We start from the raw sequence: 25,687 nt of genomic DNA on the forward strand, positions 1-25,687 counted from the left end.
AAATCAAAATTACTACTAGGCGAATTAAGTCTTATTATAATTTTGTCATTTGTTATTAAACAAAGATGAACGTTAACGCCATCTATAAAATTGAAATCACACTATCTATGTGTTTCATTTGGTTTCAGTTAACCTATAACAGTTGTTGTTAGGATATAACAGATGGCGTTGTTAGGATATAGCAGATTTAAACAAATAATTATGAATATTATTTTATATGATAAAATTGGTTTTTTATTAATAATAACTATTTAGATAGTTATATATATTTTGGTAACAATTATATTTGTTTTTGACCAAAGCTATATAAAGAAATAAAAGTATTAAAACATTTGTTAGGAAAATTTGGAAACATTTTAATTCTACTAAACTTTTCTTTTATACACACTTAACATTTTAAAATGAAAATAAAAATGGGCAAAACAAAGCATTTTCGTGTTTATTAAGTATGGTTTAATGGCTAGCGTAGATACTAGAGTCGTGCGCTTGCGATCACGACATTTCCGAGCGCGCTACACGGTTAATGTAATCGTCACTTCGATGTAACCAAGTGCGGTCGTGTCTCTACAGGGCTCATTGTAGTTCGCACGAAAGCCCTTTAATAGTGCCTATTCAAATGTAGTCCCCTTGCTGTGACCTAAGTCAAAGGCTACCAGAATTTCGAGAGGAAAATCGATGCAAACGTAAGTTTCATTTTTATAATTTTTCATTAGTCATAGTGGACATATTGCACAACTTTCAATACAAAGGTTTTAATGGAAATAGGTCAAATAGAGTACTAAACTCGTATTATTTTACGGTTTGTCATTATTCAAATTTCACAACATTCTCGTTCATTACTTACCTACACTTTCTCCGCGGCATCCGTTACATCCACGGATATTAACTTGTGGTCTTTATAGAGCTTCTAAGCAAGACTTTTCCTCGTAAATCGTGCTAAATAATCTGTGTTAAACTATAAATTGATCATTACTTCACAGCCAAGTATTCAGGGGGTGTCTTTAAGATTTCAAACCAATGGTCATTTTTCGATGGGTTACTACCGTCTAGACTCTAGACGTGAGGCACTTGACCCCAATCGGATGGAATCGGGTTCCGAACAATGTCCCCACGTACTATTAAGAACACGTGGTGTTATATTTAGAACGCGTTGCGAAGCAAACCTACCTACTCATATAGTACATATATATTTATTTAAAAAAATCCTTTAATAAAAAAATACTTTATGCTTATATAACGGGACAAACTTGGTCCAGCCGCTACAAAAAACAATTGCTTATTTCAAGAAATTGTTATCTTTGTAGTCTACCTTGAAATATTGGAATTTTCACAACTGACGTAGTTCTAGTTGTTACCTGTAATTCTCATGTACGTAATAATTGCACTAACAAATAACTTGCCAAGGCTTAATCATTATCAATGGGTTTTGTTAACGTTATCTGTGGTAAAACTGTGTGCGTAAGATAAGACTTCATGGCTATATAAAGTTATGGAAATGTGTACCTACCTATTGTATTTTTCCATAGTTTAATATAGCAACCATTTAAATGTTATAATGATACTAATATATAATATGAAATTGTTATATATTATTTTATTTACCAAACTTTACAATTATATTATATGCTTACAAAAAAATTAAAAAATATGATGTAACAATAAACAAATTGACAAAAACATTATTTCAATAATTCCACACGGTATGTTGGAGACCGGTTTTTAAAAATTGCTCCTGAACTTGATAATATTTTTAGTCACTGGCAATATTGGCAATTCATTTTTTAAGAATATTACAATTCAACGCCAAGGCATAATAAATTAGGTACATGTTACGTTACAAAATAATGGAAAGTCTTCACTATTATGCTAGGTGTCACTCTCAGAAAACAATAAGATTTCACTGCTCTACAAATCTTAGACATATGATATTGTCCGAACTTTCGCTGGAAAATATGTAATTGTATAAAAACCCTTGAACTAATTTTAACGAAGCTGCTAAAATGATGACGTTTAACTAGACGCGTATATATAATTCATACCAAATAGAAATATTTTCTGTTTTAAGAAGTAAGTAAAAATGCATCCAATAAGTAAACAAGTAAAAAATGGCATACGTACTTTTTAGTTTTTAAAATGTAATCATACTAATTCATTAGAAATTAAGTATTGAGTATATTCTTAATAAATAGAATGCAAAAATTCTGTGTTCAGAAAGTAAAAGTAAAGAAAAAACATTTATACGTACATATACTCGTGCATACTAGAAATCAATATTTAATTTTGCTCTACATATCAAATTCCGGAAATTACTTTTCTGTTTTGAGTATTTTATCAACCTATAGAATACCGCTATTACACGATTCAATAATCTTTCCTTGAATCACAACCTATTTATATTTTTTTTTCTTATTTGTATCCAATATGATACTGACTACAAAACTGTTTACAATTCTGTCGACATTAAATGCAATTATTTACAAGGAAAACAGCTAGATGTAGTTTATGTTTTAGAACATATTTATGTTTAATTATCGTTACAGCAGTAAGTTTCCTGATTTCTTTACAAATAGTAAAGAAATTAATATTGCTGTACTAAAAATTGTGTATATATAACGATAATCGATAATTAGTTCACTCTTTTAATATTTATTATCAATTATTTGAAAGGAATTAATTAAAATTCCTTTTAAGGAAGATCATATTTTATTTATGTCCTTGTTGCATTTTTTTTCTCAGTTAGTGCGACCGTTATTATATACAAATTATGTTTGCTATAAGGCGACACGATGTTTTTATAAGATAGACATCACTAAGTATAGTCTAAATTCATCTCTGGCATGAGACGTACAAAGATTTTGCCACGTAGTCAATTAAATATCATTTTTCTTAAACAAATTTTCTCAGCAGTACGTCTGCTGTACCCTGTTCAAGTTAGCTTAATCTTTTTGACAAGCGGGCTAGTGATGAGAAACAGAAAATATAACATATATAACAGTCGATGTAATGATGGAATGCGTAATTCAAATTAGAATTCAATTTTTTTCAACTTATTTTTCTAAAAAGAGTTATAACAGCTAAAGAGATCCCAACCAAAAGGACCCCCGTTCGTAACAATAACTTAACAATGATCTTTAATAAGGATTTTTGTAATCGATATTTGTAGCAGTTCCTGCCTGTTATTCGCGTACCTACCGTCCGACCGATGTAACATTGTACAAGCGTCTATTATTTTCAGTGTTTCTATTGAAATTTTATTTTGAAGCAATAATATATAATAGAAAAAGTCTTAAAATTTTCGATTAACGCTTGAATCTTTAGGAACTTTTGTATCATATGAATTTTTTAAAAATATTTTTACAATTTTTAAAATCATTAAATTAAGAAAATAATATGTCATTGCAAAGTTATGTCGATCAGAAAAATTTACATCTGTCAAAAAGATCAAGCTATCTTGTACAGGGTATAGCACTGAATTTATTTCAAGTGTAATAATTATTTTCGGGCCTTAAAATACATAATATAAAAAGCTCGTTACAGTGATTTATATAGACACAATAAATACTTACTACAATACTAGGTGCCACTAATTATCTAATTAGTACGGTTAATTCTTATGCGTACACAAAAATATTGCGATAGGTACGCTTTATTCAAATATTATTTATATAAATATAATTTTTTTTTCCATTGTTTATCTTTTATAATGAATATACTCAACAATCAGTTATGCTTTACTTTTTGCATATAAAGAGGTTTCAGAAATGAGTTGTCCATTACAGAAGAAACCTCCGGTATTCACTGGTAATTACTTATATTTATTATAATTATAATATTCATTAGAATTCATTGTTAAATTTAAAAATACTATTACTCATCACTTTTCTGCTTTTGATATGTTGACGCTCAATTTATAAAAAAATCCTGGTAATTATTTCCCACAAATAATTTATTTTATCTGAATAATTATTTGCTTGGTTAAAATTTTTAAATAATTTAATAGGTAATTTCTTAAAATAACTATTTTATTTTTAAATATGTTAGTGTGAATCATTATTTCGATAACTCTATAAATACATAAAAACTTTTTTAATCTGTCACTACCAACTTTTAGATTTTAGTTAATGTTTGATGGATAACGAATGAATAATATAAGTATACTTAGTTCCTATATGTTGGCAGGGGGAAATCATTATTTTATTACTTTTTTTTTGCTATTTTAATTGCTCATGTTGTTGTTGTATCTAGTTTTTTTTTATAATTTAAAATTATTGTATCTTTTAAAAAAAGAGTATCTTTTTTTATACTTCCTGTTTAGTTATACATTGCTCGTTTAAAAAAAAACCGCTGTTCATCCTGCGTTTCCTTTTAAATTCATATAAAATTATTTAGTTATCTTAGTGGCATATTATATGTTGTATGGTATATATATTGTAGATTTTTAACTTAATAAATGTTAGCACAATATTTATTATTTTAATTGATCTTGATTGACTATAGAGTCTTTATATACAATATGACGTTACTGTAGGTATTCAGTATTTAAATTTCACAAAATTTCGCTGAGTTACGAATTTGTTAGGGATTTTGGGCTTTATTGACTGGATTAATTGTTTTAAGATAATTCTTATTCAAAAGTGTGTTGAGTTACACGTTATGATTCACGTCAGAGCCGAAGATAGTTGTTGTCCGAATCAATCAATTTTGAGACTTATGGCGTTAAGTAGTACTATCACATGAGATGGAGAAAACACGAAAAGCAGTTTTGCAAAATCATAGAAGTTATGACAACTGACAAGTCACACAAATTTAATTTGTACAATCCTTTTTATTTCGATATGTCTCCAAATCCTGCTAAGGTTTCATATCGAAATATTTTTATACAAAGTAATATCATATAATATTTAATAAAATAATGATTATCTTTGTCCTACACCGCATTCTCACAAGTTTTTTTCTATAGTAGTATTTATATTGGTAGCTTACCTATTTGCCAAGAAAAAATGTATGAGTAAACTTTTAATGTGCATTAATTATAACTAGTGAGTCACACGCGAGACTTCGCATTTTATCAATCGATTCAATCAAAATCCATCTTTAATTTGAAGCTATCGTCCCATAATCACTGGGACAAAACGTTTTTTGTCTCAGTGAGGCGTAAGGCGATCGTAAGAGCGTAAGGCGATCCTTACGCTATTAATATATAAGATTATTATTATATTCATTGCAATACAAAATATGATACAGATAATAAATAAAATAAAATTACCTCTACAGATAATTTACATATTTTTAAAATATTAATTTACGTATAGACCAAAGGCATTAAAGACTATGTTTTTGTTTACAAAACTAAATTGAAACTGATTGCCGATCTTAAGGTGAAACTAGGGTATGCAAGGCCGGGGTACATGTCAGTCACCTCCTCGTGGTGTACCCTGGGCAACGGGGCCGGCTTGAGCTTGCTCGTCGGCCACGGCTAAGACTGGCGGGAGGGAAGCCGCGGGGCCGCTCCTGGTACGTCCCTGATCGGCGTCGGGGCGGACCATGTGAGTGGCCTCGTTGGCTAGGAGGGAGTGGGAGGGCTCGCTACTCGAGCCTCCCAGGTGTTTTACACCGGCGGTCAGCGGCGGAGCCTACCATCTTATCCGCCGCAGGGCGTCAGCTTCGTTGACGCCCAGCCTCCAGTGGCGGACTCGGGGGAGTTCGTCACATTCACACGTGGAGGATGAGGGGGAAGGCGCGCACTAGGCGCGCTTTCCATGTATATTCAGCCGCCTTACGGCGGCTGCCGCTGGTGGGGTCGCGGTTGCATGCCCTTGGCGATCCCGTTGCCTCACCACTCGGCGGCATGGTGGAAACCCGAGGATGGTTTTAGTGGGTAGGACAGGGCATTAGCATCAGCGTGCCCTGGCACGGGGCATTAGGCCCCGGTTGAGTCCCACATACCCGTCCCGGTCCCCCGACCGGGCGGCATGCGTAAATGCATTTCCTCCTCGTTAAACAAAAAAAAAAAAAAAAAGGGTATGCAAGGCCAAGATATTGCAAAATGCTTTTGGCATTGTTATCATTTCGGTAGATACACGTGAAAAACGTAAAAAATATATAATCTTGTAGTCGTTGTTCCATCAAAACAATTGAAAATTCCGCTGTAGATGTGAGACGTGTAAGAAATTTTAAACAGTAAGACCCAACAATTCTAAAAGTTTTTTCAGAGAGAACCTTGGCCTTCATTTGAAAATCTTTATTTAATAAATGTAGAATCGTTACAATTATCTATACGATTCCCTATTATTTACCTTATCAATTAAACAAAAAGCTTATACTAGGACGACAATAACCCACAGGGACAGTATGAGAAACTTGGCCCACTGGTGCGCTACTAACGCTTAAGTTTTTAACATATGTATAATAACACTCTTCAAGTGTTCTTTTTCATTTCTCTACAAATTATAATATTGTTTTCTAATAGTTTGAAAACATTTAGAATTTCCAAAGTAAATTCTTATCATAGATACAAGGATGACATCTATTCATACGAATCGATTTTAGTTAAACATTCGTTTTGTTACTAATAAACGAATATAAATATATATTTTTTTAATTGAAAAATATTCTACAATAGTTGAAAGATGACAATCTTATTTGCTATGTTCATATTTGTTGTTTCGAATTGATTACAAGTTCACATAAATTGTTTCTGATTTAATTTAATTGATCATTACATTACACTTTTAATCTTAAAAAATTTCTCACTGATGCAATGTCATTATATGTTTTTCTCTATATTTAAAAAAAGTATATTGTGGTTCTAAAATTTCATTAACTCAATTAAAAAATATGTATAAACATGGTCTTGTTTTAATTTTATTCTAATGACCAAAATACTGACCTTTGTTATTTTGTTTGTATTACCTGCTGATTTGATAGAATATACGAGAACTAAGACCATATCGTTTAAAAGACGACCACCTTGGCGCGGGCCGAAAATCGACCACCTTATCGCTCAGTCTAAATGCTTGCAGGCGATCATATTGTTCATTAAATTATAAGGTTACGAATTACCGCCCAGTTTTAAAGTACTCACATAATACCTAATTTCTTGAATCTATATTAATTTTAATGGATAGCGCCAACGAATTTCTTATAGTACAAGAAAATAAAGCGTATTAAGACGCAATTAAAAATAAGACGAATTTCGGCGTTGGAAATATGAAAACTTGCAATACAGTAAAGTTCAGATATCCGCAACAATTCAATGGTAAATAATATAAGATTTATTTTGTTATTAGACTGGTAATACCTTAATAATATCTCATTTAGATGAATCATTTAGAAAAATCCAGGTAGAAACTAGTGGATTTGTTACTTTTGTGTATAACCTATCCTAGTGTAATTGATTTTAATGATTCTATTTTATTGACAAGATGTTTTTATTAAATAACTTTTTAAATAAAACAACACAATTAACACACACACACAAGTTATCCGTCTTTGTTTTAATTTATATATTGTTTAATTATATTAATTCGCGAAGTATTTATTCCCATTACGGTTGCTATAGTGCTCAAAATATATGAAATAACAGTTTGTTGCTAAGATGTACCTATTATTAATATAGAAACACTAAAATAATATGATAAAACGGATTCTTTAGTATATTTTATTTGTTGGTGAGCAGAGGTCTTCTTATTAAGTGCTTTTTTATTGGATGTCACACTTTAGCTTAGTTTGGTCCAAACATCTTGAATAAGCAATACCGTGTACTTACTTGTCATCAACACGTATAAACCAACTATCAAAGTAAGGTCTTTAGATACAATGTTATATATAAGTTAGAAATAAAATAATTAAAATGTATACTATTTGAAATACATACATTTCAAATACATTTAGGTAACTTTCGAATTTAATATGATTTGTCGATCATAAGTAGATTAATTAAGACTACCTAATTTAAATTACTTTTTATTTTTATCAAATAAAATCAATTTTATTCAAGCAAACTTCACAATGAAGCGTTTAAAAATTGTCAATATTTAAATACTACCATCGTTCAGAGATCGGCTGTAGGGCTGAAAAATGATCGTTTACTTGTTTCGCACAAATTTCTAAATTAATACATTCCCCATTTATATTATGATTTATATATTTGCTAAGTGTTTCGACGTAATTAATATATTTTATCTTTTTACAGATCAGTAGCGGTCTAAGTCTATTATCGATCGCCACTGTCATCAGCAGTTTCATTCCGATGGGTTGAGAACGCCTATATTCTGTGTTTGTGGGCTCACCACTGACGCTGTAAGTATCAATTAAATGATGTACCTATAATAGTTTAAAGAAACATAAATATTAATAAAGATGGAAGTAGTACATAGTAGAACTTTTTAATAGATAATTGTATGTGTGTTTATTTAATATTTAACATTATTACATTTGAACAATGTAAAAACAAGCAATGAGTCGGAAATTAAAAAAAACACCCAGAGCTGAGAACATAAGATAACTAAAGTATACAGATATAAAATTTGTTTGTAGAAATATTCATAGTTGACTGACTATGTATTTCATTTAAAAAAAGCAAAAATTCTGACCCGGTAATACCTTTTATATTAAATGTGTTCCTGTAACTTGACGATTCAAAAGTGCTCATAAGAGCCTACTTGTATAAAGAATATTATAATCAGTGAAAAGGAAGAAAGGCTAAAGCGCCAAAATGGTACTTTAGAGAAAGGACTTTTAAAATTGAGATGGTAAACCTGATTTCCGTTTTCGATTTCGTGTAAATGTAGGGTTTTAGGTTTTAAAATAGTACTAATCCTTCAATGTAATCACTAGACAAAACCCGGCTTCGCTCGGGTAAAAGAAATAAAACTAAACAAATACGGTTTATCATTTACTTTTCATATAACATATAACTTTTGAATAAAGGTTGATCTATATAATTGTTTGTGGATACAAACTGCACGAAATTATTATTTGGAACACACTTTCTGAACACACCGTAAACTTCAATCATGGCCGCCCGATGAACTTCATGTCATTGAATTTTATGGATTAAAAAATCGGAATATCTCGATTTTACGAATTTTGCGAATAAATGTTATTGACTAAAAATTAATTATTCTTTAACGATTTATAATTGTGGATAGTTTTCGATCGTGTCTATCGTAGACCTGCACGAAATTCTTAATATAGATGTGTTCGTGGAAAATAAATATCTTAGTAACATTACATATTAATCAATCGGATCGTATGAACGTGACAAATTTGAAATGCTTCTTCTGTTGATCTGTATAAAATATACTTTTATAACATGTTTTTAATATGTACTATGACTATATATATGTATCTATATAATATGTATTTTGATTAGAATCAGTTGGAATATGTTTAAGCAATCAGCATCCAAACACATGTAGTATCGTATTTATAATATTCGTAATATTACCTAAAACTAAATACAATTGAAACGATTGAGGTTAACTTAAAAGTAATTGATTGCTAATTCGAAGCAATTACGTTTTCCTGTAACAGACACAAAATGTTATCTAGTCTTGTCAAGGTTCAAGTCAATATCCGTTTTATAGTCACAGTAGCACAGTGTTTTGAAAAAAAAGCACCTTTATTACACGGCTATTATATTACACAGACTATATAAAAATAATTGTAGATACATATAATAAAAATACATTTTCCCGATTAAATATTAATAGACGATCTTAATAAAAAGAAACAAACGACGAAGGGACTCGAAGATGTTTGTGAATATCACACATGATGATTGGTTGTTTTTAATTTGACGGTGTATGTGACACAAATATGTATGTGCATACAGTGAATTTGTTCGGTATTGGGCAACGTTCTTCAAATCCTTATATAGGCCGTACGTACGAACGCGTATACTCAAAAGCTTTCAACCAATGCAAGATGCATCTGTTGACATTTCTACTACATCTAATAAAATTTCATTAAAACTAAAGTAGCTAGTCAATCTCCTATGTAGGGCTTATTCCGCCTATTCAATTGTCACTTTCACCACTATAATAATAATTAAGAGTGAGATCGGAGATTCAGTAGCTAGGTCAATGAACTTTGATGGTGTTTCGTTCACCGTTGGGGGCATTCACTACATGCATGCATTTAAGTGCATTCACCCATGCAACTTTTTAAAACGACGTCTATTTTAAGCCTGAATGATGTCCTTAATACAATTTTTGCAGAATTATACATTATCTGAATACTACTTCAAAGTTTAATGATGCATATTTAATTAGTAGTACTAAGAAGAGTATATCCATAGGTTTGAAACATTCTTTACTAAATTGAAATTATACAAGCAAAGGTTATATTTAAATCTTATTCATTTAAATTATCAAAAAATATTCAAAATGGAATAACTATTAATTTTTTAATGAAAATATTTGTAACTTGTAATAATAATTTTGTCTTGTCTCACAGTCTTTGAGATATCTCATTAGTAAAGTAGTAACTGGCATGGGTCTGGTTTATACTAATTATTATTTGGCCAATACGGTAAATGATAATTATTATTTGTACTAACCAGAATAAATAGATTAAAGCGAAACCGAGGTATACTATAAAAAATAGACCGTGTCAGACGAACAGACAGACACAAGAGCGATATGAGCCTTCTGTTTTTTAATCGGATGTGCGAAGCCATAAAAACGAAAGTATAAAATCTATTTTTACTTAGTTCCAATATCACGGTCGCCTGCCATTGACCACTATTTTTTTGTTTAAAAATATGCGGCTTAAGCTATGTCGATCCAGTCGGCCGAGATTACAACTCGTCGCGCTTGAAATGTCCGAACAACCTCATTCGTAAACGGTTATTCGCTCCGTCTTCGCGCAGAAGCAATAAGGATTTTTATACATTCAATTAGACATACATACAATTAGAATCAGTAATCGTATAGCGTCATATGGTCAGTGACATATTTAAATTAGACAACGTTCTAGGTTAATACGGAACGCATTTATATTATGGCACCATCCTTGACACATTATTATTCACTACCTCATTCCTTCATCCATATATTGATGATGATTTTCCTTAAGGATTTTGCACACATCCCTTATCTCTTTCTCTCATAATCCGATGTAGCGGCAATCCAACACGAGCTCTCAGAGTCACGGGAGTGTTAATACTGCCATTTAAAAAACACAATAGCATCTAATTGGCCTTACCTGGGGTTTCAATAAATCTCAGTGGTTGGCATATAAATATCAGCTTTTGTGTATGGTCTATTGGTACCCAAGTTTGTATCTTCGATTGCCTTATTTTCCATGTCATATGAAAATTTTTCGACACAAATAATTAAGATCTTATAAAATATATGTACGTCCATATAGAGACTCGGGTATTGTATTTTTGTTTTTGAATGAATTCTTAAAAAGGACACGAAAATGAACGTGTGTACATATTATATTCATTTGATAATATTAATAATATTGAAAATATTATTAATAATACTCAAGTTTAATACTTTACTTTATTTTAAAGTAAATTCCTCGACTTATGTATAGTACCAGTTTTTTGAGTACTCAATCTAAGCAGTTCTAACAGAAGTAACTTTAAAATGTGTTCATATTAGCTACTAACATTGGTTTAATCATTTCCTCTTCCTCTTTACTTTTAGCTAGAGGAAAAAAAACTTGTTTATTTGAAACTGCACTTAATATTTATCTCTCAAGTTTAAATACTTAATTTATGTTTATTATTAATCTTGTGCTGAGCATTGAAGGCAACATGCAAAGTATACATGGTGCGGTAACCTGCACTGTGTCGGCTAAAAAACATGTATTGTGGCACATGAATATCCCGCAAATCGCACTGAATATACTCTAAGCCTTATTTTTCTGAGGCCACTTTGCCCTATTGTAGGACATGTACGGGCTGTTGTTATTTGTTATATAAAACTAACAATAAATTGTTTGACATCATATAATGCCGTTAATTACACTTCTTGACTTGACTGTTAATAATCTGATAAATGATAATTAATTTAAAGGTAAACTTAGTATATTCATACTTTTGTAGATCATAAACTTATAATATTTATACTAAACTTTGATTTTAAATTTTAATTACTATTGAACACTTAGTACATTTGAAATATAAATTGCAAGGTGTTATAAAATACGCATTTCAAAAATGAGGAATATAGTTATTGTAAAATATCTCAAATATGAACACACTTTTAAAAATGTCGGTATGCATCTACCTGCGTCCTTCGTTGAATTCACTTCAGAAAAACCGTTGAAATGCTCCAGATTTTTTTGCTTACAAATTATCTCGGCTTATACGTTGATCCATTCAGCCTAAAATTAATTTTGAAAGGATTTTTGTTAATTTTGTTATGAAATGGCGTCAACTCATTGTCATGATACTAGATGGTTCTTCATAAGGCTTTTATTTCCTGCTTTATAACTAGTGGAATAAGAATTTCTATTGAATATGTGTAAGCAAACATGAAGTATATCTTGAAAAATTATGTGCACATAGATATCAATGTAAATATTTAATTAAATAGTGAATAATTCGTATCAGACAAATATATATCCGTAACTTTAAAATAATAATAATAGAAAATAAAAATGATTTTTGAAACCATGTACATATGTATGTAAATATTATTCTTTTGATAATTTATTTCAAAAATAATAAATCAAAATATAATTGTTTGAAGTTAGCTCTTAGTAATCGATATTTTAAACGAGAGTTAAACAAAGTTAACATAATGTTTAATATTAAAATTGTAATGAGAATTTTCTGTATTTAACAATTAAATAAATAGGTGTATTAATTATTTTTCGCACTTTTATATTAGAAGCACTTTTATTTTATATTGGATGCTTTATTTATTTTATCTCGGTAGACGGCGCCAAAGCAATAAGCATACTTAACATACTAAGATCCTATGTGTTACTGAAATAACACGCAATATCACGCCTGCGCACTTCATTGATCCATTGATCCCGACACTTATTCAATATTATTGACTAGATCACACGATTTATGTTTTCTGTTGAAGTAATAACTGTTATATATTACAAAAATGTATCGTCAGTATACATCACATTGAAGTTTTAAAACAAAAAGTTTAGCTCCTGCAAATATTTGCGCGAATAAATATTTAAACAATCCACAGTGACGTCTTTATCTTAATTCCAATTTTAATCTGTATTTGTTTAGTTTTTCTCTTAAATAATTTGTTGCTATCTCCAATGTTGATGAATAGCTTAAAGCGAGAAGTAGCTGATATATTAATTATTCTTTATTAATAGCATCATTTCATATTTTGTATCGACTAGTTTAGACACCACTGATCCTCTGTATTTACAATTAGATCCTAATATTTGTTCTTATTTAAATTTTTCACTTTATTCGTTTTATCTATGAAATGTTATTTTATTTTGATATATTATTACACGTGAATGTCAATAATATCTTTGCTCGTTAAACATCGTACGCCAGCTCTCAGAAATACATCCTACTAAGAGAACATCATCGTAAAATTTATAAAACTAAATGTATGTTCTGGCTTCGGTCAGTATTGATTTACTTCAGATATGTTTACGTATTCGATGGACGTCCTTTGAAATTTCTTTTGATATTAATATATTTTAATATAAAAGTGTTTACGTCGTATACGTTGCCGGCGAACTATTGGCAAGTCTTATTTATGTTAACTTTAAACGTAACAAACAATTCTTAATATAAATCGTCTATGGTCGATATTCGCCTTTTTCATGCACATCTATGGCGCAAAACCGAAATAATAATCGGCGTTCTTGTATAGATATACCGTAGTATAGACCATAAATAGATATAAATTCATTGATAATTTAAAGTTAAATATTTTTATTACATATATCAAAAAAGTTATTCTTATTAAGATCAAGAATCGTATAATATAATTTACAATTAATCGCTATAAAAAAAATTTAGTTTTTTTTTCCATATTATATATATCATCCTATTTTTTATATATAATATAATAATTAGATACTCATTTTTGGGTAAATAAAAAATCTAACTCTCTTAGCAAGAAAAAAAGATTTCTCTAACCTGGAAAGAAAAAAAACCCAATCTAAAGATAATTGTATTATAAATTGTAAGATATATTATATTATTATTGTTTCAAGTTATAATGCCGTTATGGCCCGTGCACTAAGTAACCTCAAAAGAAAATCTTAATTTTAGAACTCTATGTCAAATTTGTATGCAAGCTCTTAAATAACAGTTGAAGTTCAAAATTAATATTTGAACAATTTCATATTTTTATTTCTGAGCAAACGTTAGCACATTAGATCTTTATAAGTTAGAGTCGCTACCCCGGACAAAAGTACTAGCCAATATTAAATTTATAGATAAAATATGATATTGTTGCAAAAATGTATGTATTAAGTTGATGTGTGTATCTGGCTCAGTGGGAATGATACGATATTCTTTAATAAAGGAAGTGTTATATTATTATAATTTGCAACGCGGCCTTGTTGCCATGGCGCCTAGAGGCGGCTAACTATAGGCGACGGATCAGATTACAGATACCGTATGTCAAAGTAGAGAAGCACCGTACTTGTACTTTGTTCGAACTAACTTTCACATTTATATATCTTTTTATAAGTAAATATTGTATACTATTGAAATTAAAAAGCTTTTTTATGTTGAAATTGAAATAAAAATAAAAAGTAACGTCTCTAATTGCGTAATCTAACCTAACAGAAGTTTATTTATTTAGAAGTTCCTTAAAATTCAATAGTTACCATACATATGTTGTTGCGAGGAAAGCGATTATTACACTTTTAATAAAATAATACACTTATATAAATAATATTATTTTATATTATAGAAAGGTATGTTGTATATATTATTGGTATGGCTACATTTACCTAGTTTTGTTTGTAACTATTAGTGAATAGGTTTTATGATGTAATCTACATGAAGCGACTATAAACGACTCCAAATATTGCGATCATGTGGTATACATCATGCAGATAATGATTTAAAATAAATGGTAATGTGAGGAAAAATAGAACGTAGTGACTTGCAAAAAGGTTTGGATAGATTCTATATTGAAACTAGTCATAATACGAGATATTCACTTATTTAATACGATTACAGTAATACATATAATAATAATATATATATTTTTTAAATAATAAAATATTCAAATTAATATAATATCAAAATAAAAACCAATACGACTCCCCTAATTACTTCTCTTTATTAATAATTACTACTACTAATTACTAATAATTTAATAAATTATCATATTTAAATGACTTAAATTGAATTTAAAGTATTCGAGATTAAGTTTGCCTTAAACATATACTTTCTAAAAATTTTACTATTTAGTTGATGTTAAAATAAATCGATCAATAATGTTTACAAATAAACAAGTATGCTAAAAATTGTTAGTTACGTCGTTTAAATTTTTATACGTATAATAAACGAGCTTGTAGTGACACAGCACTTGCTCCTATTTATTACGTCAAATCAGTAAATTACAAAGTCAACAAAATATAATTACACAATTATAACATTGTTTACAAAGATCTTTATAAAATATTGTCGAATTTAATAACAAAATAATTTTCGTATTGACTCTAAACTTAAAATTATTTTATAATCATGCTATTTGACTAAGTAGTTGATACATACCCAATGTAATGTGTACATTGCATTATCGTCTTTATAAGTGTAGAAACCGACATAAAACCGCAAATATTACATTTCTGACCAATAGTGCTTGGCCATATTCCAAGGCTTCGTGTATCTGCTTATATTATAAATAAAGGCATAATCTTCTTAATTTATTTTAAATTAAATTGATTTATTCTTTAATAAGTTCTTAAGTAATATAATTGATTTCTGAACGACGATGAAGCTACAACATAATTATTCGATTTATATCCTTGTGCTTTATTAATTGAAAATTGGTTTTAGATCACTTTGCACAGTGCAAATAGAAATGAAATAAACAAACTTTGATTTTTTGAAAATAAAATAATAATTTCTATAATTTACCACAAATACAATATTGTATTCAAATTTTTTTTAAACACTTTTAGATAGCTCAGCTAATTCATGTCTAAGGTCTCAATATTTTTGTAGTAGATAAAAGATCATATTATTGTTAGAGATAGTAGAAATAGGGTATATATTATTAGGCGATTGTTTAAGCTACACGTGTAAAATCGTAGGTACAGTGTACGATTTCAGCTACGGGCTTTGCTTCTAGTGTTAGTTAGGACCAGACTAGGCTGGCCGCTTTCGTGCCGTCCAGTACAGTTACCTCACGTTAGGAGTGAAGTGATAATGAAAAACCAACTTTGTTATTAAATACTCTATTGAGTAGAAAATAATAATAAATATAAGCAAAAAAATATATTAACTAGCAAAAAAATTATTCGAGCAGGTAGGCTCATTTATTTTTTTTTTAAATACAAGTTTATAGCCAAACTTTAAAAAAATAATTAATAATTTTAAATACGAGTGCTACCTACTTATTTAATTTAATTATAATATTTAAATTACATATTATAAAACTTTAGAATCTAAATCTAAGGATACTGAGTAAGAATCGTAGCTAATATAATAATATTTAATTCCTGTTTTAGTTACGTTCAATAGATAACATAGAAAGCGCAATCCCAAGACTATCTTTTATTGATACTATGATAACAAAATATCAACCGACTACTGATGTACAATAAAATTGTTAGTTGTATTTGTGAGAACATACGAACAAAACATACGAACTATTTCATCATCGTGTATTGTTATTATTAATAAATTAATTCAAAATCCTAATATATGTTTAAAACAAGTTCAAATAAATATAAAGTAAGTATATGAAGTTCTGGGAATTACAAATAATATAATTATTACAAAAAAAAAACAATTGTGTTTTACGATAAAACGTAATGAAAATTCCTATTGACACTGAATATTCACTTTGTTACATTATTTCCTTATTTGAGCTGCTTGATCGAGTCAAATAGAATGACTATTTTTAATTCGGAATTTGACCTAACTAGCTTAATTTCGGATATACCTTAATTTAAGGTTTCCAAAATGTATTCGCCGAAAAATAAAATTACCTATTTAAAAAATATATAATATATATTTTAAAATTATTTTCGGTTTTTATTTTCTTGCTATTTATATATTATATACTTATTTATATGACAGTAAATGATAAATATATTAAGCTTCGTCTTAAAATAAAACCTTTGTTGTTATCTTATAAAATATTAAAATAAATAATTTCAACGTCAAACGATTAAACGATTTAATCGCTGACAGACAAGAAAACTTTTAAATAATAAGATTTGCCTACGCATTCTAATAAATTTAACAATGGTTTAAAATTTTCCTATTGCTTATTAAGATACATTGTATGATGAATAAGATAATAAAAAAATTTTTTCGTTGTTCCAGGGTTTAAAGATAATAAATATAATATCGGGTGTGAAAGTTCACCTCAACGTTACAGCGGAATCCAATGTCGACTCCGAGCGCATCAGTCGGAGCGATATAGGAACCTTGAACGCCGTGTAAAACAACAAATTTGATGGTCGTTCTCCTATTGGAAAACATCATCTACACGCACTGTCACTTCATTATTATTAAATTTCTAAATATTTTCTTCATATTATAACTTATTTACACTTCATTCTTTATTTAATAGAGCAAAATGAGTAAAATTTTAAAAGTCGTAGGCGCGTCTTGGATGCAGACAAAAATAAGCTCTTACATTTTGGGATTTCTCGGAGTACTCGCAATCTTAGCGCTATTCGTTGGACAAATAGAAAGGTAAGTTATCTTATAATTCACTTATAAACTTAAAATTTATTTAGAGAGTCAGGTTTTTTGATGTATTTTGTTTTCAGTTAAGCTAAAGCTTGTATTGGGACGTAACCATCTTAACTTGTCAGGATCAAACGTGTTCGTTTCGCATCACTAGGCATTTATCACGTTTAATTTACTGTCAATTATTGCAATATATATTGCATAAACACATCGAATACATTTTACTGTGCTGTTAAAATAGCTTTACAAATAAACCGTAGATCATATTTTATATCCGTATTGACGCAAACTGCGCCTCGTATTCGTGTAGGTAATAATAATTTATTTTTAACTTTAAAATAAATATAAAAATATCAGATCTATTTAATAATATTTTTAGATTTTATAATGGACTACGATGACGGAGTATTATGATTTATACTTTTGCGTCAAACCGAATTGTTTACACAAATATACCATAAATTTTTTGTTAATAAATCAGTTGCAGTTCAGATCCAGTTTAATTTCGGAAATGACGAAATATGTTTTAGGCCTCTTAATGTTTAAATGTAGCCTGAAGATTTGAAGTTTTTAACATATATTTATAAGGAGTCATTGCTTTGATGGAACACCTACCTAGTTGAGCCTGGTAGACAAAAAACATAGTTTTGCTGTTTGGTCGTAGAATGATAATTATGATATTCTCCGGACCAATATCGGCCACTGTCAATATAGTCAAAGGAGACTAGTAATAACACATGAGTGCATCGATATTTTGTTTGGTTTCGTATTTTCATATCATAATCCGATGGGACTGAAAATTCGCCACGGCCGAAAAGATTTCAGGCGCAGAATCAACGCCTTTACGTGTTTTCCTGGGCAAGGGAGTGTAAACACATCAAGACTCCAAATAGCTACTTTTTTAATAGCCTGACTTGTATTTTGAAACCAGGATATTGGGGTTTGCGGCCTTATAATCCACTAGACTACGACCAGACGTGCTGGTCTTTACCTACCTACGCTGTATAATTGTTCATATCATACTTGTGTTTTAATAGCAAAACGACATAACTGCGCATATTATAATTAATACGTTGTCTTATTTATTATTGTTATTTTAGAATTCAGGAAGACGGAAATTATGCAGCAACCGTGTTCTATTCAGAAAAAACCGGATATCGCATTGAGTACTGGGGTCAGAGCAACGATTTAAAGGATATCGCGAGAGGAGTGGCTCGAGCGTACTTCAGAGCGGACATTGAGACAACGGGGTCAGTACAACTTCAAAATGCCTTCTCCATATTACGAGTATTTTTTAATGATTAAAGACTAAGATACGATGAGACTAAAAAGTCTTTACAACTTCAATAATTCAGAATGTCTTTCAGTCGTGTATTAATGACTTATATAGTTTATTTAATGGACTTATGGGATACTTTATGGAAGTTTCGATGAAACGTCAAACCGGCGACTGAATTTACTAGGATTTATTGTTGTAAAAGTCTCTTTTTTACTATTAATACAATATTTAAAAAAAGAAAACTCTTTCTCTTTTAAGTTTTTCAAACAATTTGACATCCATTTAATGTCTTTTTCAATTTTTTGTGAAGATGGTCGCTCTTAGAAGTGGAAACAGATGGTTCATATCCTGACGAAATACAAGCTTACGCGGCTGGCATAGTAGAAGGAGCTCTAACTTGGTACTTAATCCACATGCATCTGGAAAACACAATAAGAGCTAAATGTGAAGACCAACCATTAGAAAAACAATGTGATAAACTTAGAGATGCTTTAGATAAATCAGCAAATATATGGAAAACTCAGGCCGCAGAACGCAGTTCGTCTGATCCTTTCTGGCACCACGTAAGTTTTTATACGAATAAAATTGTTTCAGATTTTGTTGGCCACATGAATATGATCATATTATTAAGTCGATTTTAGTATAGATTTTAGAAAATTGTAATATTAAAAATATATTGTAAATTTGAATTTAAGATAAGTACGTAGGTATATCATTAAACTTTTCCTATTTAATCGTATATACTAAAATAAATTAAGTACTTTGCATTGTAATAGAGAACAACAACACTTACAGTAACATAAATTTATTTTTTTAAACAATTTCTGTGTTATTATATTTAATACAAGTATTATCGGTTTTAAATTCGTGTAAAATACCTACGAGTATGACATTAATTTTCATTGATGATTCCTTTAAGCGCGTTGTTATGTTTTACTGATTGTATAGTATTGTTAATACCACGTAAGTTCATTGTAACGATTCCATGTTTTTATACTAGAACGGTCTGAGATTTAAACATTGTTTTATCAGTTACAACCGGAATGAATCACATCGTAAACTCAAAGAAACAAAGATTTTTTCAAGGAATTTTATTCTGTTGCTTTTTAGTCGTTGTTCACGTCAAAGTATGTAAACATATACTTAGTATCTTATGTATCTACCAAGTTCCATTAACCTAGTAGGTAATATGTGTTCTTAATTTATTGTTATACATATTAGTAGTATGCGCTATTTATTAGGTTTACTTTTTAATGTTTCATATATAATTTCCTTTACTATATATATATTTAGGCATTTTAGCTGAATACGTACGTGGCTTACCACTGGATAAAGATTAATTACTTTAATGTGTCTAAATCTAAATGATGGTTTATATTTAAAATTAGAATTTATTTATTGATACGTTTTGCAGGTATCGCTGTACTACACGCAAATCGGAGGTATATATACTGGTTGGAAACATGGAGTAGAACGCAGCATGAATGAATATGACACCGATATATCCGACCTATATTGGCTAAACTCCATTGCAGAAGTGAATGAATTACAGCACAAATTGAACATTTCCATAGAAGATCCTGAAATAAGCGCTATGCCTGGATTGTCAAGTGCATTTTTAAGAATTGTCAATGAAACATCAGAGGATGGGACAGCTATGAGGAAGCTGTTTGTAGCACAGGATGTCGCTGGCAGGTAAGACAAAGTAACAATAGAACAATAGCAGGCATGGTGCACGCATGTCTGTTTCGGTATGTTATGAGTTTCGTGTTATGATTGCATCGTGTACTTTATTCGTTTTATTGAAAAACGTGACTTTGATTTTTATCGGAAAACTTTTGACAATATATTAACTGTGGACAGATACTATATGAAACCTTGAAAAGGCACAAATTCAGGCCAAGACCATCCCAATGGTACTAATTTAACAACAAAAAACAATTTTACCATATAAACATGGTCGAGACAAAATTTTCCTTAATCTCGTAACGACATAATTAGTAGTTTTTAAATTTGGTAGATTTTAGGTTGGTGTACTGGTGACTGGAAATTAAGATCAAAATAAAAAATATATGTATATATAATTTATATAATCTTGTATAAAAGATTTCTTGAAAAAATACATTTATTTTTTACAATGACGTACAAAATTATATATTTCTCTTTTTATTTTATATCTTTATAATAAGTTCTATTATTCTCAAATACCGTCAGTTTTTGAAACGATAATTAAAACCACTGATCTTTTAATACGTCCTCGTGAATCCATGAACATTAATTAATTAATCTGGCCTTAACCTACTACTTTTATTTTCAGCTATTCATCAATGACCAGAATCATGAAGAGGTACAAATTAAATTATCATCGTACGTCGAAGGATTCTGTTTTAGCGCCTGGGTCATCAGTGGATTTCGCAGGTTACCCGGGTTCCGTCACCAGTCAGGATGAACTGTATGTCATCAAGGGGGTGGATCATCGCTTAGCTATTACCGGAACAGCATTGAAAAATTACAATAATAAACTGTGGAAAAATGTTAATATTACCGAACAAGTAAGTGTTATTACAATTATTTAGTTTGAATAGAAAGTATAGTCATAATTGTAAGTTTGTACATCGTAAATAGCGTTGTTAGTGTTCTTTATCTTGACGTGTACGACGTGTCATTTTGTATAACGTATGACTACGATAAACTTGATTGTGTCGTCTCGATGTTAATAATATCTGGAAATTATTGTTTCATAATACGATTAATTTCTGTTGTTGGTCTAATTGCTAGTTTATACGGGTGCGGGTTAATGAGATTCTAGGTTATATATTTGGGTTCAGGTAAATAAAAGTTTGAATTCAATTTTGCTGTCACGAAATTTTAGTATTTTTGTAGTGTTACTTTCTCTTGCCTCAGACAGTCTGTAAAGTCGTTTATTTTGCGCCTTATAAATCTTTAATCGGTTGTCTTCACGTAGATTAACTCCCTCACTATAGTAAAAGTAGAAATTGCACGATTGTTTGTGCAAATCTCCCTACATTATAATATCCACAGCGTGGCTTGGAGGTATCTATTAGGGCCAGCATTATTAATTTATTTTGATTATTATTATAATTAGTATAATTACATAAAATATAAAATAATCGTATTTTTAACGTAAATAAATAAATTGACAAATTACTTTTACTTTTGCTTTGTCTATTATATCTGGACGAGTAAATATATTTTCTACGAACAACTGTTATTAACTGTATTCATATTTCAGGTTCCTATCGGTCCTCGCATAACAGCCGCTAATCATCTCGCTTCGAACGTCAGTTCCTGGGGCCGCACTCTCGCTCGCAGTAACTCCGGTACAGGCTGCAAACAATGGCTCGTAGTCGACTTCAACAAGTTCAACCAAATCATGAACACGAGCGAAGAAATTAATGTACCGAATTCTGAGAAGAAGGAAATGATTACGGAAAGCAAGGTTAATAAGTAAGTTTTTCTATTGAATACCTTCAACATATTATATTATTTAAACTTAATTAATCAACAGATTTTCATTCGCAGACTGGACCTTCAATTGTGCAGGTTAAATTGTACAGTATGTTTAAAAGTCAACGTAGCCTGCAATTAACAATTTTTTTGAACTTGTTAATATAATTCGTAGTGTATAATGTGATACATTTAATCATGCATTCATATATTATTTGAATTATTTCTTTCGTGAATTATATTTTATTATTTAGACACAACGATATGTATATAGGCTGTCTCGCAGTGTGAAAGCTACTATCTAATCTTCGACCTAGACCCCTTTAACAAAAGCATATTTAAACAGAAAATAAAAAATAAGTTGAATTATTATTTTAAAAATAAAATATAAGTTAAAGTTGTGATAGAATCAATTCTAAAAACAATCACAAGCTTAATTTTTAAATGAACGTGGTTAAAATAATTATTTGGAAAATAACAAACATTTTTTATTTTTTTATATTTCGCAGAGACATAAAGCATACAATTGTCCACCGTGCCGGCAGCGGGCGAGCTAAAGGTCTTCTGTGGCTGATAGAACAAGTGCCTGGAAGGACCCACTCTGCTGATCTTTCTGACGCCTTCCTGGAAAAAACCTATTGGGCTACTTATGGATTACCATTCTTTATGGTAAGACTATAAATTAATAGCACTTGTTAGCGAGTTACTACTACTGGTGAAATAAGATAATAATTCTAAAATGATGACGATTGTTTTTAACGATGTACCTATATTGTTTACAGGACATAGCAAACGACACTCACATCCCAAAAATGGAAGAAGCTTACGGAAACATATTTTCTGAATCTGAATCACCGAAAGCTATTATATTCCACAAAGGCTTTAAAAATGCGTCAACTTTAGATAGCATATTAAAACTAATGCGTACTAACAATGTATCCGCAATCAACGACATTAGTACTATCAACTGTAAAGATAACAAAAACTGTATATTTAAAGAAGCAGAGTATTGGTCAGTACTTGGAGTTCGCGGAGACATCGCAAAACAATATAAGGAGGCATATGGCATTATTGATACTAAAGTCGTTATTGGTAAGTTGAAAACCAAAAGAAATAATTAAGACCACAAATATTATTATCATTATAACATTTGCAAATGTTTCATATATATATAGCCTATTTCAATCGAAGAAGATCTTATATCCACTGTAATTTTACTTCCAAAATTCCGATAACAGTTTCGTCGACGTTAAAAACACTATTTTTCGCAAAACCATAGTTAAATTGCTGTCAAATGTTGTTTATAAATTCGGATCTTTTTCCTGTTATGGTTGGTAGAGTATATATATATGTAGTTCGCTTGCCTCAGATAATATATATTTACTAATTCGATCGAATGAATGAGATAATAAGAAAACGCATGAAGCATAAGTTATATTGAATTCTTATTTGTATATAGTTAAGGTCTTAATGTAGATAATGATATGAATTAAAATATAAATAATATTAAACTTATTTTTCAGGAGAAGCCAACAAAAAATCATTAGAATTCATCGCAATATCAAGTCCACCGTTTACAGAAGTTATGAAATCCAATAAGACCGATGTTCCTATAAATAAAGGCAATGTTGCTTCCATATACACAGATCAGTTTGATGATGTGCCAATGATAAATGGTTTAGAAATCAGAGACCTTGTGAAACATCAACAAGAAGAAGCTGAAAAGGAGTCACTAGAAATGCTTAAAAAAAATGAATTAAAACCATTTCAATGGTCCGAAAGTGATTTTAATGATGAAGCACATGAAGGTCTTCCGGATATATGGAATTTTGGTCCCTTCAGTCCTAATTGGTCGTGGTAAAACTAGCGATTCTCAAATGATTACCATAATAACTAGATATATTCATAAACATTAAACCGACCAAATACGTGTTTATAATCAAATTATTATAATAATATCCGTCCTCATTTCATTTGTGTACGTAGACTGTAGAATTATTTTATTTTGGAAACATGTAAAAATATACGATGCCTATTGCAAGTGACATTAGTTTGATAATTATTTTAACTCATCATCTTCGTTTTCATTGATTTTATATTGATGATAATATAGTATTTATTGAATTTATGTTTGTATTGGTCCTATATTGTTTCAAATCTGTGTTTTTTTCTTGAATGTTTTATTTTTAAAGTAATCATTATCGAATAATTGTTTTGTTTTAATTAATTGACGAATATTTAAAAATCCATTATTGGCTGATAATACTTTCATAAAAAATATTTCTATTGTTTTTTTTGCAATGTTTACACATTATTTATCAATAAGAATTAAAATATATAATATAGATATCTAATAAAATGAAGTGACGTAAAATATTTAAAAAAACATTTCGATTTTTCTCTTGAAAATAAAATGTTTTTTGAATAATAGTTGTTTTATTTCGTTTCAATTAGTTATATGGGAATATTCCCATATGGGAATATTTATTTTGTGTTTAATATTTAAATAAAAATACAATGCTTAAAATTCTTAACAGTGACCGAAATGAACTATTACTATGAGTAACGAAAATGCAATTCTAAGTATAATTTTGATTGGTCTTAAAATTAATTACTATATTTTACTACTTTAATTAATATTTTTAGTCGAAGCTAATTTTATTATTCTATATTTAATCTTAAGCAATTCAACTGTTCTTCAGCATCATTGGGAATCACACAAATTTTAATAAATAACCATCTTTGAAAAAGATTACAATGCCCATTGAAAAAGGGACATCATTTATTATTTTTATAGAACACAAGAAAAACTATTTATTCATAATCGATAGTTTCAAAATAAATAAAAATCTTACATGTAGATCATGAGGTCATGAATTAAAGTTTTTCTGCAATTATTGTAACTAAAATACTCAATTTTAATTTCAACCAATTGCAATAGCCGAGCAAGCAGGCCCAATTTACAGGTATCAGATAATTTTCAAATAAAAAAATCTACCAATTAAATCGTTACTTTAACCTAACAACAATACTAAATATGTGACTGTATAGTACAATATGTTTGCCTCATCTAAAATATGAGAATAAAAAATCAA

General features: G+C 29.6%; 1 protein-coding gene across 1 annotated transcript; it reads left to right on the top strand.

Annotated features, from left to right (window-relative positions):
- Nucleotides 1-467: 467 nt before the first annotated feature.
- Nucleotides 468-25,020, top strand: LOC113397853 (putative phospholipase B-like lamina ancestor). The gene is made up of 11 exons (XM_026636374.2): nucleotides 468-683; nucleotides 8,195-8,301; nucleotides 17,474-17,848; nucleotides 18,946-19,095; nucleotides 19,435-19,687; nucleotides 20,539-20,819; nucleotides 21,442-21,676; nucleotides 22,378-22,592; nucleotides 23,102-23,261; nucleotides 23,375-23,684; nucleotides 24,116-25,020. The coding sequence occupies exons 3-11, from the start codon at nucleotides 17,730-17,732 to the stop codon at nucleotides 24,451-24,453; spliced, it is 2,061 nt and encodes a 686-aa protein (XP_026492159.1). The 5' UTR covers nucleotides 468-683; nucleotides 8,195-8,301; nucleotides 17,474-17,729; the 3' UTR covers nucleotides 24,454-25,020.
- Nucleotides 25,021-25,687: the final 667 nt, after the last annotated feature.

The sequence above is a fragment of the Vanessa tameamea genome, chromosome 13 (assembly GCF_037043105.1).
Source record: "Vanessa tameamea isolate UH-Manoa-2023 chromosome 13, ilVanTame1 primary haplotype, whole genome shotgun sequence".
Classification (NCBI taxonomy): Eukaryota; Metazoa; Arthropoda; class Insecta; order Lepidoptera; family Nymphalidae; genus Vanessa; species Vanessa tameamea.